The following is a 17791-nucleotide window of genomic DNA, read 5'->3' on the forward strand; positions in this document are numbered from 1 at the left end:
CGGGTTGAGTATTTATCTGTTAGTACTGAATTAAGGATGTTATGCCTATGTGGCACAAATTACGGAGTAAGAAAAAAAACACCTTTTTGAAATCATTTATTTTGAATTAAAAAACATACGAATTTTTAATGCTTAATGAATAAAGTAATCAACAATACAACACATGAAACATTATTCAGCACAAACATTAACACAAAAAATATGTAGCAATTCAAATCAATAGGCCTGATTTAAAGGGACATACTTCTATGTGTATAGAAATATGTAAGTGAAAAAACAATCTTCAGTGACCTAATTGATATGAATTGTAATACACGTATGTACCTTATATAAATGCAGCAACTTTTTATTGCTTATATCACAAGTTAGAATGTTTTAGTACAATTTCAAGTCTTTAACAATAGAAAAATACACAATATTCTTTAACGATTTTTTCCTTTAAAATTACAACTTCTGTGAGTGAACCAAATCTCATTTAATAATCGCAATTTAAATAATCATATAAAGCACATAATACGTTACAAATAATACCAACAGAATAGACCGTAAACAACGTGTCCGGCAGTCCTGTTGCAAAATGTAGTGTATTACTGGAAATGCGCGTCTTATATTATTCACATCCGCCATACACGCACAACCACATCCCGGACTTTCCAGCAGATAAACCTCGCGCATTCAATAGATTACGCGGTGCAGAGTTGACGGGCTAGATGCCTATCACAATAGAATACGTCTTATTCATATACTTAGCTTAATGATTAGTTTCGTAGACCAATCATTAATGTAATTAGTAGTTGAAGTCGAATTTCATTTCCATTAAGTACTTCACGTTGACCTGTGCCACGTCGTACACGATGTATCTAAAAATGTTCGCTAAGGAAATTTTTGTGCATACTTAGATATTAAGCAGCTTTATCGGGTATTTCTTATTAAAACAATAATAGGTGATGGAGTAACTATAGGCGACGGTTACCATCGGTTCCATCAGGTGGGCCGTCAGCTTGTTTGCCATTCTAAGTTGTATAAAAAAAAGTAGTATCACATATCGCTATCGCTTCTTATATTTTTCCCTGCATAGATCACTTACCCACAAAAAAGAGAATTCTAGGCTGCGGTTACCATACTAACCTGGCCACTTGGCTATTGGATTATATTTCAATATTTCTTCTCTGTTCTTTTTTTGCTAGAAATGAACAGGAACTGGAATACATTGTATTTAACTCTATTACCACACATGTAATGTAAGCCAAGTAGACAGCACATAGTAGTAGTAGCGATTAGTAGCGAAACGGCTGTTGGCAAATATAATGTTGTATAAAGACTAGTAGCAAATTTGAAACGTTGCTTTAATTCAAAATTAAGTAGTAAAGGATACTCGTTATAGAGCAGCGAGACGTTCCGGTCGACAGTGATGGGCGGCCCTAGCGGCACGAGCGTGCCGTCGGGCAGCGTACGGGCAAGTGCCGGGTCGGGCTCAGTGCGGCCGCGGCCCCACACCGAGTGGCGGTCGGCCGGCAGCTTCGTCACGTACTCCGCGCGGTCGCACTCCTTCCTGACAATCGGAAGTAACTCTTATAACCAACGCCACATTCAGCGCAACTACCGCCGCCTATCACCCACAAGGGAAAGCTACTACAACGAAATGCATACAATTTGATATCGTCGATCGCATTATCCGGAAGATCGGTTATTACTAATACATTTTGCCCAATTGTAAATCATGTACAATAAAGATTTTACAGTACAATTTACAATACAATACTGGTAGGTTTTCATGCGACTGACAATCGCTGATCAAAGATGTGTTGAATGGGTCGTAAGACCGTATGAAGAGAATGCGTATTACACAAACACATACAGGTGAAATCAAAAACGTTAGCATCCTGTTGAAGAAGTGGTCTACTGACGATACGGAATATTATTTTAAATATAGATCAACGAGAATAGTAGTCAAGTCATTTTATTCCGATGTTTTGTATATATAAATCCCTAATTATTAGGATACCGTTTTATTCAAATCCGTTTAGCTATTTAAACGTGACTGAGAAACAATATTAGTAGGATCATATGGTGTAACAAGATAAAGGTATAAGTTGGAACAAAAAGAATAATCATAAAATGAATACAAATTAATTTGCTACTAAATAATTACTAGTCCAAACAGCTTTTTCTAATTATACTTACATATTTCCAAGAGCAACTTCACATAGTAGCATAACTCCAACAGGATTTTGCTTGTTAGTGCAGCAGTAGTTGGCCGATTTGGACACCATGTCGGCGAAATAAATACCCTTGCCGAACATGTAGCCGGTGACGGGCGCTTCGGGCGGCGCTATACGAAGACCTACAGAGAATAATAATAATTTATAGCCGTTACGACATAATAAGATTTAATAAAAATACAATATAAAGTTTTAAAATAAATTTCTTGTTTTAAATATATAGTGTTTTTTCTTTTGACTACAGAGATGGTTTTAAGAATTGTTTATTCTAACTTTGTTGTTATACCTTGAGACAATATCCCTGCGAAGTTGGTAACACGCGACCCGTGCCACAGCAAGCGACGGTTATGTAACTTCTTAAATGGTTTGTATCTTTTATCTTCTCCCTCGCGGACTACTTTAAATACCTATAAATATAATAATGAAATATTAATAAATAATAATGAAAATAATAATCTCCTTAAGAGGGGTGATGTGATTTTTTGTAAAAATTTAAAAATAATAATGTAATATTTTTAATTTTTTCAATAAAATAAGCAAGTCGAAAATAAATAATTTCATAACTATAATTCAGAGACATAAATTGTTGCGAAAGACGGTTTACATAAATAAATAGGATATCCCATTTAGCGTAAAAACCTTCACCAACCGGATATATTTTTTTTCTTATCAAGATAAAACCTATTCTGTTTTTCAAGTAGAAACAAAATAAGATATTACAATAAATTCATTAAAATCGTTTGTGTTCAGAGATTAGCGTACAACATAGAATTTTTATTAAAACATTAAGATAGATCTAATACAGACCTGCTGAATTTGTAATTTATATGAAGAGTGAGTGGCCGCATGTGTGTTCTTCGTGTACTCGGATATCATCTGATATTCCTCAGAGTTAACATCTAACGGTACTATTTCAGTCTTCAGTTTACGGTAACAACCTTCCAGTGGGCTTACTTCTGTTGCGTTCTTATCTAAACAACATAATCCGCATCAGGCAAATGTGTCTATCAAATTTCACTATCCAGATCTCTGAGAGGATAAATTACTATCTGACAATCTAAAAGTCTAGTGACAGAGAATTTTCCGGGTACAGAGAAATAACACCTAAGTCCTCAGGAATGGCAACGCATAGGAGGTATCATGGGCGAAACGGTATACTCTGTTATGTCCATGGTACTGCTCATGTCTATAGGCGACGGTTACCACTTTCCATCAGGTGGGCCGTCAGCTTGTTTGCCATTCTAAGTCATATATACGATATCGAGTCGTATATCGATAACGTAGTTCAAGATGGAGCATGTCGACTTTAAAAAATTAGAATGAAATTTGGTACTTAGATGGACTAGTCATATGATTTACTCATAGATTACTTTTATGGCAATTCGCGTGGGCAGTCTTGTAATTATTACAATATTTTAATTATTTAATTAATTATGAAAAAAAATGAAAAATTAATTTACGTAAGTACATATCATTGGTTAGTTGATTTGAATTATTGTTTAATTCAATATTGCAACATGTGTCGACTAAATAACAGTCAGAGGTAAATGACTAACGGGAAAGATCGTAAAGGCTCTATTAATAGTAGTCAATTCTCAAATGTTGGCAGTCACACGCACATAGAACGCACGCTAGTTAGCGGAATTAAACAAAATAATTCTAATAAACTAACCAGATATTGTTTAAAAGTCTACATTGTGTACCTGCGCTCAGCATACTATAAGCTATTTCTATTTCCAACATATTATCCAACATTTCACATTTGGACTTTATAATATCGGTGTTGTCCAGCAACGGTGCATTATTCATTCCAAAGTCGTGAGGTATAAGTGTGAAGAATCTGTCAATTAATATGAAATTACGAGAGCTGTTACGATATTAATTATATTAATCCACTAAACATCTTTTAGTATATGAAGTATGCGAAATGTATCTCCAATCTGCAAGTCTAATTTAAAAGACCTCCTTGTAAAAACGTACTAATTATTATACCTATAAATTATGTTGTAAAATCTTTATTGTACATATAAACTTAACCCTTTAAGGTATCACTGACAGTCAACCTTTGAGAAGCTAAAAGAAAGCTATAGAATGTTCGTGGGTAAAAATTGTACAGCTAAAAATAAAACTTAATAAAACCTAGTTAAAATTAAATATACTGTTCCATATTTATATTACAACAATAAGTAATTGTACACACCTACATATATAAATAATAATAATAAACCTATACAGAAATGTGAAAGAAATAAGAGTATAAACATACTTAAATTGCTAAATAAATAAATAGAATGTGTGTTTATATACAATACCTGTTAGTGGCATCCATCACTTTATTCTGACTAACTTTTCCTTTTTCAATGTATTTCAGTAATTCTGATAGCACCTGATATCCTGTTTTGATTTGTTTTTGGGACAATTTCCCCAGTGGCATTTTCTCGGTGTCCAACTGTATATAAAAAATATTATACAATTTTTAATAAATTCCAAATGTCCCACTGCAAAGATCTCTCCATCTTCTATCAAAATTCCCTGTTTTGCGGCACTATTAAGATTCTATTTTCTCTAACTTAAATATTATTTGTGTCTAGTACCTACTGACCAGATTAAACTATCCGAAATATTCTGGACAAAAGTCGTTTACATGGGCAATTCTACCGCATACGTTTTTGCCGCCAATTAGTTGTTCACAACATCGTTTCGGTTTAAATAGACAATCATGTCCATAAAATTATAGGGATGAAGGCATAATATTAGGAAGGATCTTTAGGAATAGCAATGAACAAAGACTGTTATTCATCCATGGGAATCAATGCATTTTTTAATGCTAATGTATTATTAAAGTCTATAGACTAGATATCTATAGATGGCGCGTCAGCTTATTTGGCATTTCAATCCCAGATAAATGTATTTTGATGGATTAAAAAGCTTTCTTCAAAAGTATACCTCAAATTCTAATAACGTTTTCTTCATGGCGTCCATATCAAATATCCTCTGTATAAGTTTTTGAACAGGAATCGGTAGTGAAGAATTCTTATCGATTGTCATTTCGCGTGATTTGTTATTTGTCTCTTCGCTGTCTCCATAATCGACATCTAGAGGGTAGTAACATCCGGGTACCTGTAAATTCCAGTTTATTTATGTCACAAACTACAACAGGGATTACACTTGTAACCTATTATAGAAAAGTCAATGTAATTTATAGCTTATAATAAAAAAGTTAAATGGTTTTTTTTCTATATCACAAAGATGACAAACAAGCATATAATCCGTCTGATGAAAAACGGTCAGTATAATCTACGGACGTCTGCAACACTAGGGGCATTATGTACGCGTTGCCGACCCTGAAGAAACCTTAATAAGGTCAACCGAGGCAAGTGTGACACTGGGGCAAGTGTAACAATTGGTAATAATAGGGTAAATAGACTATATTCTTCAAACCGTCATGTATTGGACGATAAAGGAACTTTCAAGCTATCTTACAGTGTCACAATGGCGTACGTAACGTCAACTGTTTTATCGACAGACAACATTTTGTCTAACTACTCAACTGACAACAGATCGCATTCCATTCAAGCATTCTGTTTTTAGTTACTGTGTGAAGTTTACGAGTTATTTCGACAAGATAAAAGGTAAGTCATACAAATTAATATTAGGGCTTTACATTTAATATGTCTTTGTAAACTGAAATCCACTATTCCTTAAAATATCTTTACAGTTACACTTACCTCGCTATAAAACTAACATGTTCAAGTGTAACAGTGTCACGCTTACCCCACTCATTTTCTATGAGAATAACATAACTAGTAATGAACATCTCGAAATAGAATATCGATATTTTTATTAATCGACTTAAAAGAAATTAGGTTATCGATAGTATTTACATAATTTATTTGTGTTTACGTTCTTTCTATGATAATTTATTTGTTTTGTTTTAAATCGTAAGGAACTATGTTAGAAAAACTACCGACAAATACTCTCAGGAAATATTGGAGGAGGCTGTCAAAGCAGTACAGGAGCAACGTATAACGGCGTATAAAGCTGCAAAAATTTTCGGTGTCCCTAGACCCACTATAATTGCACACGTAAAAGGTCATCGAGGTGTCAAATCTAAGTCGCATGGAAGGCCTACTGTATTTACACCAGAGTTTGAAAAAAATATTGCGTCAATGCTTCACATCATGGAAAGATATAGCTTTGGTTTGACTCAACGCGAAGTAAGAGCATTAGTTGGCCAATACGTTCGCCGTAACGAAATCGATACTCCGTTACGACGAACGTATTGGATACGTGAAGATTGGATAAGAGGGTTCAAAAACAGAAACAAACTTTCAATTAAAAAACCTCGAGGGGTGGAAATACCAATACAAAAAGCAGCAGTCCTATTTCTGACTAACAAATTTTACGACCTACTTGAAACAGTTGTGAAGGAGCAAAGATTAGAAGGCGATCAAATTTGGAATCTCGATGAGACAAGCTTCTGTCAGGATCCTGGAACATCAAAAATAATTGGGCTCAAAGGTTTTCAGGGCACTAGAACCATTAGCTCACCAGGCCACGACAACACAACTGTGTTATTCGCATGCAATGCTTTGGGTCAAAAAGTAAAACCGCTTATAATTTTTAAGGGAACGTATCTTTGGAATACATGGCTACCTGACGATGATACGGTTGATTCGGCATTTGCTGCAACATCCGATAAACCAGTAAAAAAAATAACAAAGGAAATCCAAAAAAAAACTGCCATCTAAAAAAAGGAAAAGGAAAGTTTTAATAAAAATAATATAATACAAACATGACAATATCTACGGTTTGTGTCGTATCCTAATTTATACACTTATCCTTCTTAAACTATCGATATTCTGTTTTCTTAAATTGTCGATAAAATAATTACCTAATGACATCACTATTTTGTAAGACTCCTGTTACACTATCGTCATTTGGATAAAAAATCCGTTATTTCGTAAAAATAGAAATTAATATCATTGCAGCAGATCATAAAATATGTTGACATGAGTAAATTTTACGGAAATTTTGACAGATAACACAAATACTGGAGTAAACTGCGAAGAAAATAGTAAGTGTTACACTTACCTCAGGTTCGGGGCAAGTGTGACAGTCCTCGACTCTCATAGGTTTTGTAATATTTTCTCACTTAATAGAAAGATATATGTGTTAATTTGCTTGATTAAACAAATTACCATAAAATAATAAACGTTTCAAAACAAAAGTCTTTGTATTTTATCAATACAGAGTAGAATTATTTGAAGGAAAACTATTGTACCAATAAATTTGCGTCACACTTGCCTCGGTTGACCTTATACCCTTTTCGAAGAACCCATACTGTAATCTCTAGGGATAACCACGGTAGGGAGCTGATTCCTCACATTGTTGAAATTATTACAAAAACTCGCTAAATGAAATTTTAGTAACAAATCGAAACATTTTAAAACTTAATTTATTAATCAACAAAATGTGGCGCAAAATATTCAATGAATTAATTCAGTTTTAATTCGTATTACTTATTAGACATCCGCCGACGATCTATGGCCGGGTACAATTTTTGCAAACACAACTACTTCACGGTAGAAACAATTCAAAAAGAAGGAGGTTCTCAATCTGGTTGTTTTTTATGTTTGTTACCTCGTAACTCCATCAATTGTAAACCATTTTGAAAAATTATTTTATTAATAAGGATGAATATACTTACAGATTTGTTCCATTTTATCAAAATCAACTGAGTAGTTTAGTTTTTATATGAAAATAACTAGTTTTGACCCAATTGAGGTCTTTTTTTGTGAAACACAATCTTAATTATCATTAAGTTATATTTAACCAAACCATAAATAAATAACTTCAAATTCTTACCTTTACGAAATCGTCCCTATCTTCCCAATCATTTTGCGTTTTCTCCGAGTAATAGAAGCAGAAATCCTTCTTTGCCTCGTGCAACGTTTTAAAGTTTTGCACTTTATTACCGCCGATAGTTGTGCCGATGCGACCCCAGGATCGGAACACCCAGAAACTATAAAAATAAATATTATTATTATAATGTTCTAATTTTGTTTTTTCGTAAGTGCATTGGTAAATCTGTAAAGCTCAACAAAAATATGTATATACATATATTCTATCTATCTATCTATCCTATTTAAGAGCTGCGCTCTTGTCGGTGGAGCTCTTGCCACGCACTACGATTTTCAGCGAGTCTCTTCACCACTTGATACGACACGACACCAACTCCTTCCTTGATCTGCCTGATGTAACTATGTCTCGGTCTTCCTCTTTCCTTCCTTCCTTATATCTTACCTTCTATTATAATGTTCATAAGTTCGTCGTGTCGTATCAAGTGTCCCAACATTTATCCCCTTCTGTCCACAATAGTCCTAATAATTTGTCTTTTTTCCGTAATCCTAAGCAGGACCTCCTCATTGCTAATTCGATACATATATTATAAATAAATAAATGTAGTTATACATTACTTGTTTTTATTATCGCTTTCCAACAGCTGCAATTTATAGTACGAGTTCTTCTGTGTAACTATATCAGTCTTGGACAAGACGACAGTGTATTTAGCGCCATCACTGTCTTTGTACACATGTGCACAATCTACTAAACCTGAATCAGGATCCACTGCGGTTCCATCTAAAATAAATTTGTTGAAATTAAATATAAAGATTATTTACTATTTTAATTTACTTAACCATTATAATATTATAAAATATAAACTAAAAATACCTAGTGCAAACTTATAATGTCAAAGTCAATGTAAATTCAGCATGTTGCTGTACCAATCGATTACGTTTACAAGAACATTCCTTCCAAACAGGTAAAGATCATAACTTTTAAATTGAGAACACAGTTCTGGAATATATAATTACTAATGCATAAATTGAACAAAAAATATATACCTTGAATTTTCAGTTTTACCGAAGTTGATTTTGAAGATTTCACATACATACTACCAGATTTTGGAATCGATTTCCCATCAATAACATCTTGAGGAATACGAGTCGCAGGCTGTCGAGATTTAATAAACATAAAATTAAGGGACTACTCACACTTATTCAGCTCTATTCAGCTTTTGTTCATAGACAACAACGATTTTGTATGGAGACGTGTACGCAATCATTCAGCTTTTCGCGTCTATTCTGCTTCCGCGGCAACTCAGTATAAAATAAGGATAAATGTGTATTTATCATGCGAATGCTATCTCATGCTCATTTTATATTGAGTTGCCGCGAAAGCAGAATAGATGCGGAAAGCTGAATGGATGCGTACACGTCTCCATACAAAATCGTTGTTTTCTATGGACAAAAGCTGTATAGAGCTGAATAAGTGTGAATAGTCCCTAAATGGGACCAAAATCGTTCAGTGAAACGTAAATGGAGCTAAATAAGCGTGAAATAATCCCTAAGAATCTACAATTATTCCACATAATATAAGAGTCTACATTTTTTGCAGTTCTTTAGAAAACTATTAATGGAACCCGTGACATTATTATTTACATACATAGAGTAAATACTTTTTATTTTAAAATTATTGAATTGATGATGCCAAACATTTGTTAGTAATGCAGACTACTATTTCCATTGCTAGCAATATACCATGTCAGGTCGACCTCCACGTGGTCCCCCTTGGAAACCATCGTGCTGAATTCCAAGCGTATTTATCACGATGGGCTAACTGACCTGCCTTTTTATTCTCACCTATCATTCCTCACTGGTACCCCGCCAGTTTATATTGTTAGCGTATGCGGGGCTACTATTCCATTATCATCCATTAAAAAAAAATACTACCTTCGTAGTTACACTACGAAATACTATCAATTAGTAAATCTTTTAATGACTTTTTGAAATGTCATGCCGCCTGTCCCATCCCAAATGTAGGGTTATGCATTTAAAATATCATAATAATATGTCAAATAATATTACTATGGTGGTAAGATGGAAGGAATACACCATAAAGATAAAATTAAACTTACGTCAGAACCCCAATCGGCAATATTGTTTTCTTTGATGAGACGTAAAGTATCCTTAACTGTACCATTTTCAGGGTCGATTAAATCGAAAAATGATTCGTCTATAACCTGCAAAATAAGGATAGACTTACATTTAGATGTTTGAAATTGGAATCTTGTCTTCCTATACATAAGTAATTGTAACATACTTATTTTTCAGTAATAACGCCATCTAATATAACAGCACTACTATGGTAATACTTTGGATACCGCTAGATGGTATTGAATAGAGAAATTTAACAAATAAAAGACCAAAGACAAAATGTATTGCAGCACAGAATTTTTGTAGTTAGAAAAAAAAATATCCTCAAATTTTTTTTTAATGTCTGTTAAAACTCTAAAATAATAAAATAAATTAAAAAAAAATCATTCAAAACAATATTATGTGTAATGTATGCATAAGACAGTGACTAAGGAAACTTAAGGTTGAGGGATGAGAAGCAGCGTCTCTCTTAAAAGATCCCCGAAGGCCTAACTGCAGTTGCCAACCCGCCTGGCAAGCGCGGCGACTGGCAATAGGAAAACTCCCCTTATGGAGAAGGCTTAACAGCTGAAATTATGATGCATAAGACAAAGTTTAGAAGAGAATGAAGCAAAATGTGGGCGTAAACATAGAAATCTTTAGTATTCAATTTTCTCTATAAAAATTATAGATATTTATTATAATCCGTATTTACTCTTTTGTTTTTTTTTTTATTTTCTTTCAACTGTCTTGACTGATTTTGGTATCAAATACAATAAGTAACATACCTCTATACTTTCAGCTTTTATCTCTTCCATTTTCTCGTTCATTTTTTCGATTTCTTTCTTAGAAGACACCACGGCAGCTGTTGTCTCTGTTAGCTTAGTGACCACAAGCCCGCCAAGTTTCAATATACGGTGTTTTAAGTCCTCTTTCGGCGTTTTAAATTTTCCATAAATAAAGAACTGGAGATTTTTTAGCGGTGGGATACGTATTTCTTTTTTGACACTGCAACATTTCATTTTTATTATTTTATTGCAGTTATAATAAAAAATGTTACACGGACATTTTCTAGGCGATTATAAAAAACAATAGAAAATGTATACCGTAAATTAAACATCGTTTCAATAGTTTAAGACTATTACAAAAAAAAAAGGTGAAAGGTGATTAATTATTAATACAAGTAGTATGATGAAAAGCTGAAACACCGTATATTTGGTCACGGATGAAAACAAAACGAGCATCAACACCATATTGATCCTGAGTTTATCTACTGTACAGATATGATATTCTGATGAATTAAGTGATGATGATTCATCATCACTTTAGCCATTATTAGTTCACTGTTGGACATACGCGTCCCCATAGACTGCCATAAGGAACGGTCCTGAGCCGAGATGATGATGCGATATGCAGATACCAACAGTAAAAAAAAGAGAAATTTCCATTAATAATACATACAAAAAATACAGTTGAATTGGAAACCTCTTTGAAGGTGGTTTAAAATTGACATCCTTATTAATGTTAGAATAAACTTAAACGTTAACTTGTTTGTATTTATTGTTATATTTCGGTGCCTTATTGACTCAACCAATCGTCATGAAAATTGGTATATTTTCTACGTTACGCAAATTACGTTGCCTAAGAACTGATTTTGATAACTCTTTTAGCTCTCACATTAATTTTGTAATGTTAGAAACTGTGAAAAAAAGTACTTTTAGACAAACGATTTTGAGTTTTAAATTTAAATATTTTCTATCTATCTACGCAACATCTCATGTCGAGAACAAAACATATTTATTTTTTATTTTAACATAACAACGACCGAATTAACTTACGTATATTTTAATTGAGAAAGTTCGACTAATTTCGGAATCATCTGGGACTTTTACTTATGTTAATCCACTCGTTATTATAGTAAAATATATTGCGTACTAAAAAAACTTTTAACAACAAAACATAATTGTTAGCCCCCCTTGTTTCGGTGAGTATAACTAGACAATAATAGAAGTACCTGGCTTCGGGTTTGATATTGACAAGGGTAACAGGCGGAGGCGCAGACTTAAACTCGCGCCTATCCACCTTCGGTTTATATTTGTCGAAGGGCGCGTTCTTTTTATATAAACTAGGTATCTGTAATGGTATTCTCTTAGGGTTCTGAGTCATATATGTACACTTTGTCCAGTCACTTATATGTCCTGTGAAAAATTATAACCACATATTTACAAAATAATAATATAACATTTATAACAATAGAAAAATACTTCCTAATACATGGGGCACACTAAAAGTTTTGCACTTCTAGGTAATTGGAACTATTTGAATTTTGAATGTTATATTTTTTGAAACGTTGCAACCTTCTTAGTAATAAAAAAAAAATTGGCGGGAAATTGCAAGCAAAAATGGTTCGATTGCATGAAAAAATGTTTAAAATGGAAAGGAGAGTATTTTAAAAAGCAATAAACATAATATTTTGGTTATAATATGTTGTTTTTTTAAGTAACGCAAAACTTATAGTGTGACCTACGTATTATAAATGTGAAAGTAAGTTTGTTTGTTTGTTATCCGTTAGCACTTTAATGGCTTAACCAATTACTATGAAATTTGATATACACGTACAATATAGGATGTAGAAGGTTATAGGCTAGTCTTTACCAGAGAACACATCCCAGTAATAAAAACGAAGTCGTGGATAAAAGCTAGTAATATAATATATCCTTGGTTAAAAAGAACATGGATTGAGTCAAATTTATTGAATCAGTTTAATTTTGTTCATAAAGAATCTATAAATTTACATCTATATAGTACATTAATTAATTAATTGTATTTACCTGTACATTTATAACCAAATGTGTCCAACACAAGTTGCCCATTTTTACATTCTGGACAAGGCTCAAGTGCACCAAATGCCATACAGTCTGCTAAAGAATCTTCACACTGTAAAATTATTAATATTGTTTACATTAAACCACCATGCACATGTGGTAAGCATGTATAATATTCTTTGGATGCCTTGTATACAAAAAGATGAAATTGAAGAGTGTGTAACAATTTAATATTTCTTTAAGCATTAATCAAAATATGCTTTTATATGATGGTATACCAGCAGTGTATGGGGGAGGACTACGTTCAGCAGTGGTCAGATAACGGCTGATGTGGTGATGATGATGGTGTAAAGACTAGTTCTATAGTTGACCCATTGGTTTTTGGTACTTTGATAATTACCAATGCAGATAAATACTTTATTTATTACCTAATTAAAGTATTTGGTAGCACGAAATTACAAAAAGTTATGCTTTTTTCTAAATAAAATATAATAATAATAAAGATTAATAAAGAAATTTAATAGGAGTGTATACATAGAATGGATAGAATAATTGTGAAGTATTGATGACCAGGGATGGAAGATGTTTTAAAAAAGGTATTAAGTATGAATGTATGTGGATGGCTATAAGGGTGGAGGAAAACCTAAAAAGACATGGATGGACTGTGTGAAAGGTGACATGGCTAGAATGGAAGTGAATGCAGAAATGACTGCAAATAGTGACGAATGAAAGAGAAAAACATATTACACCAACTCCAAATAATAATTGGGATAAGGGTAGGAAGATAATGATTAAATATAAATGTAGATGGCTATAAAGACAAAGAAAAATCTAAAGATATAGATGGACTGTATGTAAGATGATATGGCCAGAATGGGAGTGAACACAGACATGACTGTAAATAAAAAAGAAAGGAAAAGAAAAACATATTACGTCAAACCCCAAATATATAATTGAGATAGGCAGATGATGATGATATGATGAAAGTAATATTACTTTTAATAGAAGAATAGAAATGAATGTTATAGGAATATATGCAAAAAAAAATATATATATACCTCGCTTTTGGTAAGTCCCTCTGACGCTTGAGAATTCTCCTCCAGTATGGCTTGCAAATCTTTCTTTGTTATATCAACCAGAGCATTCTTATACTTGTGATACAGCTTATTTTGTTTGTCAATTAACTTTTGTTTTTTCTCTGTTGCTTTAACCTCTTCTGGATCTTTAGGCTCATTTTTTAACTTTTTAACTGGCACTTCATCAGATTTGAATGGTCTGAAATGATCAAATTAATTAGAATTCAGTGTCTTTTTATAATTAATATTTATGATTTTAATTATAACATATATTAAACAACTATTAAACAGAATAAAAATAGTTTATACATACAATTTCACTTACTTTATTTCATCAGCAATCATTTTCTGATCTTCTTTTTTGAGTGTCTTAAAACCTGGAAGACTCTCTCCCCCTGCAAAGTACAACAATTCACTTCGGGCCTCAGCAAAACATTTCACATGGTGCCACAGTGGCTGCCCTCCATACTTAGCACCTATTTCAGTATCAAATACTGTTTTGGATATACGAACTTCTCCCTGTAACAATAGAATAGATTTAAAATAACCATTTATTGGTAACAGTCCAGTTTAATACGTGGGTATTAAATTTTACTAATTTAATACCCATGTAAGTATTCTGAAGCACTTTCTATCTCTAAAATTAAAAGTTCATTTTTAGTAAAATTGCACCAAAATACTTTACATTTCCATGGTCTATACCATAAGTTTTTCTAAATTATCAAAATTGTAATATTTAAGTTTACGGAATGATATATCAAAACTAACCTCAATGTTTGTTTCATTCATTTTTAGTTTGTATTATTTTATATGTGTAGAGAAGAGATGACAAAATTACTTTCAATCAATAATTACAACTATTAACTTGCAATTTACATTAAAAAGCATTTCTTTATTTCTTTGTTACAATGTCAATTACAGAATAGTTCCCAAGTCCACAAGGTAGAACAAACAATATATATTGTAAATTTGTATATTACCTTGCATATCTTTATTTCACAATGTTTGCATGTTGCCCTGCTGCTTTTAGAGTATTCTACAGCAAAATCTTTCACAGCACCACTGGCTGCTTCAGATGATTTGCCAGCCTTTCTTTTCTTTCCTTTGGTTTCTTCACTTGGTAAAACTACACCACTACTATTGTCCTCTGTAAATAAAAATATGCATCCTCTAATTTCTATAAAAAACAATTCTTATTAATATTATAAATGTAAAACTGCATGTTACCTCTTGGCACTTTAATAACAACCAATCATTGTGAAATTACAGATATACACATACATATTTAGTTTTACTGTTTTTTATTTTGTTCAATAGACTGTATATATATATATATATATATATATATATATATATATATATATATATATATATATATATATATATATATATATATATTATATAGATTATATAGATTTTATATAGATATTTATACTATACATTACAAAATCTACAAAAACAAATATTATTGTATAAACAATATTTCTGTTCAATACTAATAACATTATTTAAGAGCAACATTAATTAAAAAGTTAAACATTGACATACCAATCCTACTCTGAAGTTTCTTTTGATCTGAACTCTTCAATTTATTAAAATTAGAAATTTCATCCACACTTGCCGGACGTTGTTTTGTGAAAAAGCAATCCTCATGATACCAATTTGGTTGTTTTCCATCATGAAATGCAGACTGTGAAACAATTTATTTCATTAATTGGAATTTAATGTAGTACTATACCCTAATGTTCACTGTGGGCCAGGAAGGTAGATTTAATGTCTCAGAAAACCATTTTTTAAACTTTAGGTAAGGTTTCTTAAAGAGATCATCAAAGTTAGGATATCTTGTGTTATAAGGAATCACATAAATTCTTAATTCAGTAGTAATTGTTTTTCTTGTGAGACCCTACAGGATCCTAGAGGTGTAAATATTTTTTGTTATTTCATAATGTCAATGTCTTCAGATTTAGTTAGAATATTATAAAATTATTATAATCTTTTAAGTTATTACAAATCCATTTTTAGGTCTTTAACCAAGGTCACTTATTGGAAAACCATGTTTGACTATGAAGTATACTGTGCCTGGCAAAACAAGTCAAAATCAATCTAGGTCCTACTCCAGGGATCTCATAAAAAAGTTTTATAATAAAGTTTATTGTTAAGTTTTCAGTTTCAAGTCATCCTGGATTAACATAAGAATTTTTTACATTATTAAATAACATTAAGTTATTAATTAGCCCATTCACACAAACTAGCTCAAAGAAAAGAGCAAATTTTGATTGCATATAAAATAGTTTTACATTGTTAAGGAATTATTTTTTGCCGTGTGGTCCCAGCATAGAATAGGCCACACCTTCCTTTCCTGTGAGCGTCATAAGAGGCGACGAAGGGAGGGTGAGCGATGGACAGCAGCATTGTTTTTAAAACGATCCTTAAGCTAATCTGCCTGCCAAGTGTGGCAACCACCCCCCAACAGGGAGGCTTATGTTCAGCAGTGGACAGTAAAGGCTGATATGATGAAGGAATATTTATTGTTACAACTTAACATGTAGTTTAGAACAATAAGAGAAAACTGGCTTCGTTTACGAGATCTGTCAATCCACACAGAAGAGGAACAATCCCCTTTCAACTTCCACCATGGTGGGTTAACTGACTTGCTTTCATCATCATCTATCATACCTCACTGGTTCCCAGTCAGCATATATTAACATTGCAGGGAGAGGGGGGAAGGAATTGTTAGTAATATGGATTACCAGTCACATTGCTAATAATACACCTTAAGAGGTCGACCTCCATATACCCCTGGAAACCATCATGCTAAATTTCAAGTGTATTCATCACAATGGGCTAACTAACTTGCCTTTTCGGGGGGAAAGGGGTTGTTAGCAATGGAATTTGATAGCCCCATTGCTAGCAATATGCCCTATCCGGTCGACCTCCACGTGGTTCCCTCTGGAAAACATAGTGAACAATTTTTGTTGAATTCGTCACGATGGGCTAACTGACCTGCTTCATCCTCACCTATCATCCTTCACTGGTGCCCCGCCGGTGTGTACCAATAGCGCGGGTAGGGTTACCATTCCATTATCACCCATAAAAAAAACTTGCTTTTTCATTCTCTCGTATCATCCTTCACTGGAGCCTTGCTAGTGATACCGTTAGGTGCGGTTACCATACTATTATGACACATTAAACAAAACCATATTCATCCGGTCTTTGTTCAGTTTCAAACATACAATTCACGTCGGTCTGAGTAAATGGAGATTTATTATAATTTAAGGGAATTTAAGAGAAACGGGTAAATAGATACGCCAAAGAATAAAGTGTATTATTTTGATGAATACTTTCAAGGTCGATGAAGATCTCGTACAAACCTGAACCATCCTAGCGATGCGTAATAAGCCTTGATCAATTTTTTCTTTACAGCCTTTACAAGAAGCTCTTCCTGACTTTGCATATTCAACTTGATAAGGTAAATCAGTCATATTAATGAAATTACGTCCAATAATTTCTGAAAAATCTGTTGAGATAGATAAACAACCGGCATAAAGAGACCGCAGATGTCTTTTTTCAAATTTTTAAAGTAAGATGACAATTAATTTTTTTTCAGTACGTTTGTTCCGTTATGGAACAGACTAAGGTCGGAAACCATGCTGCCTAGGATGACAGTTAAGTACATAAGCACAGAGGCA

General features: G+C 32.9%; 1 protein-coding gene across 1 annotated transcript; it reads right to left on the bottom strand.

The window, feature by feature from the left end:
- Positions 1-80: 80 nt before the first annotated feature.
- Positions 81-17691, bottom strand: LOC113511653 (poly [ADP-ribose] polymerase). The gene is made up of 20 exons (XM_026895329.3): positions 17474-17691; positions 15651-15792; positions 15083-15249; positions 14428-14621; positions 14085-14301; positions 13033-13138; positions 12216-12399; positions 10990-11209; positions 10204-10308; positions 9131-9239; positions 8702-8864; positions 8091-8247; positions 5169-5342; positions 4535-4671; positions 3926-4062; positions 3030-3193; positions 2509-2629; positions 2185-2344; positions 1376-1552; positions 81-860 (listed from the first exon to the last, which is right to left on the bottom strand). Exons 1-20 carry the CDS (start codon positions 17582-17584, stop codon positions 788-790), a joined length of 3018 nt encoding a protein of 1005 aa, XP_026751130.1. The 5' UTR covers positions 17585-17691; the 3' UTR covers positions 81-787.
- Between the last annotated feature and the right edge of the window lie 100 nt (positions 17692-17791).

This window comes from Galleria mellonella, unplaced genomic scaffold (genome assembly GCF_026898425.1).
Source record: "Galleria mellonella isolate WM207_F2 unplaced genomic scaffold, CSIRO_AGI_GalMel_v1 utg117, whole genome shotgun sequence".
Classification (NCBI taxonomy): domain Eukaryota; kingdom Metazoa; phylum Arthropoda; class Insecta; order Lepidoptera; family Pyralidae; genus Galleria; species Galleria mellonella.

Coding starts and splice junctions, on each gene's coding strand:
- LOC113511653 (XM_026895329.3), bottom strand. CDS start 17,584: ATGACTGATTTACCTTATCAAGTTGAATATGCAAAGTCAGGAAGAGCT. Junction 14,302..14,427: donor ATGATTGCTGATGAAATAAA/GTAAGTGAAATT, acceptor TGATCATTTCAG/ACCATTCAAATCTGATGAAG. Junction 11,210..12,215: donor AATATCAAACCCGAAGCCAG/GTACTTCTATTA, acceptor GAAATGTTGCAG/TGTCAAAAAAGAAATACGTA.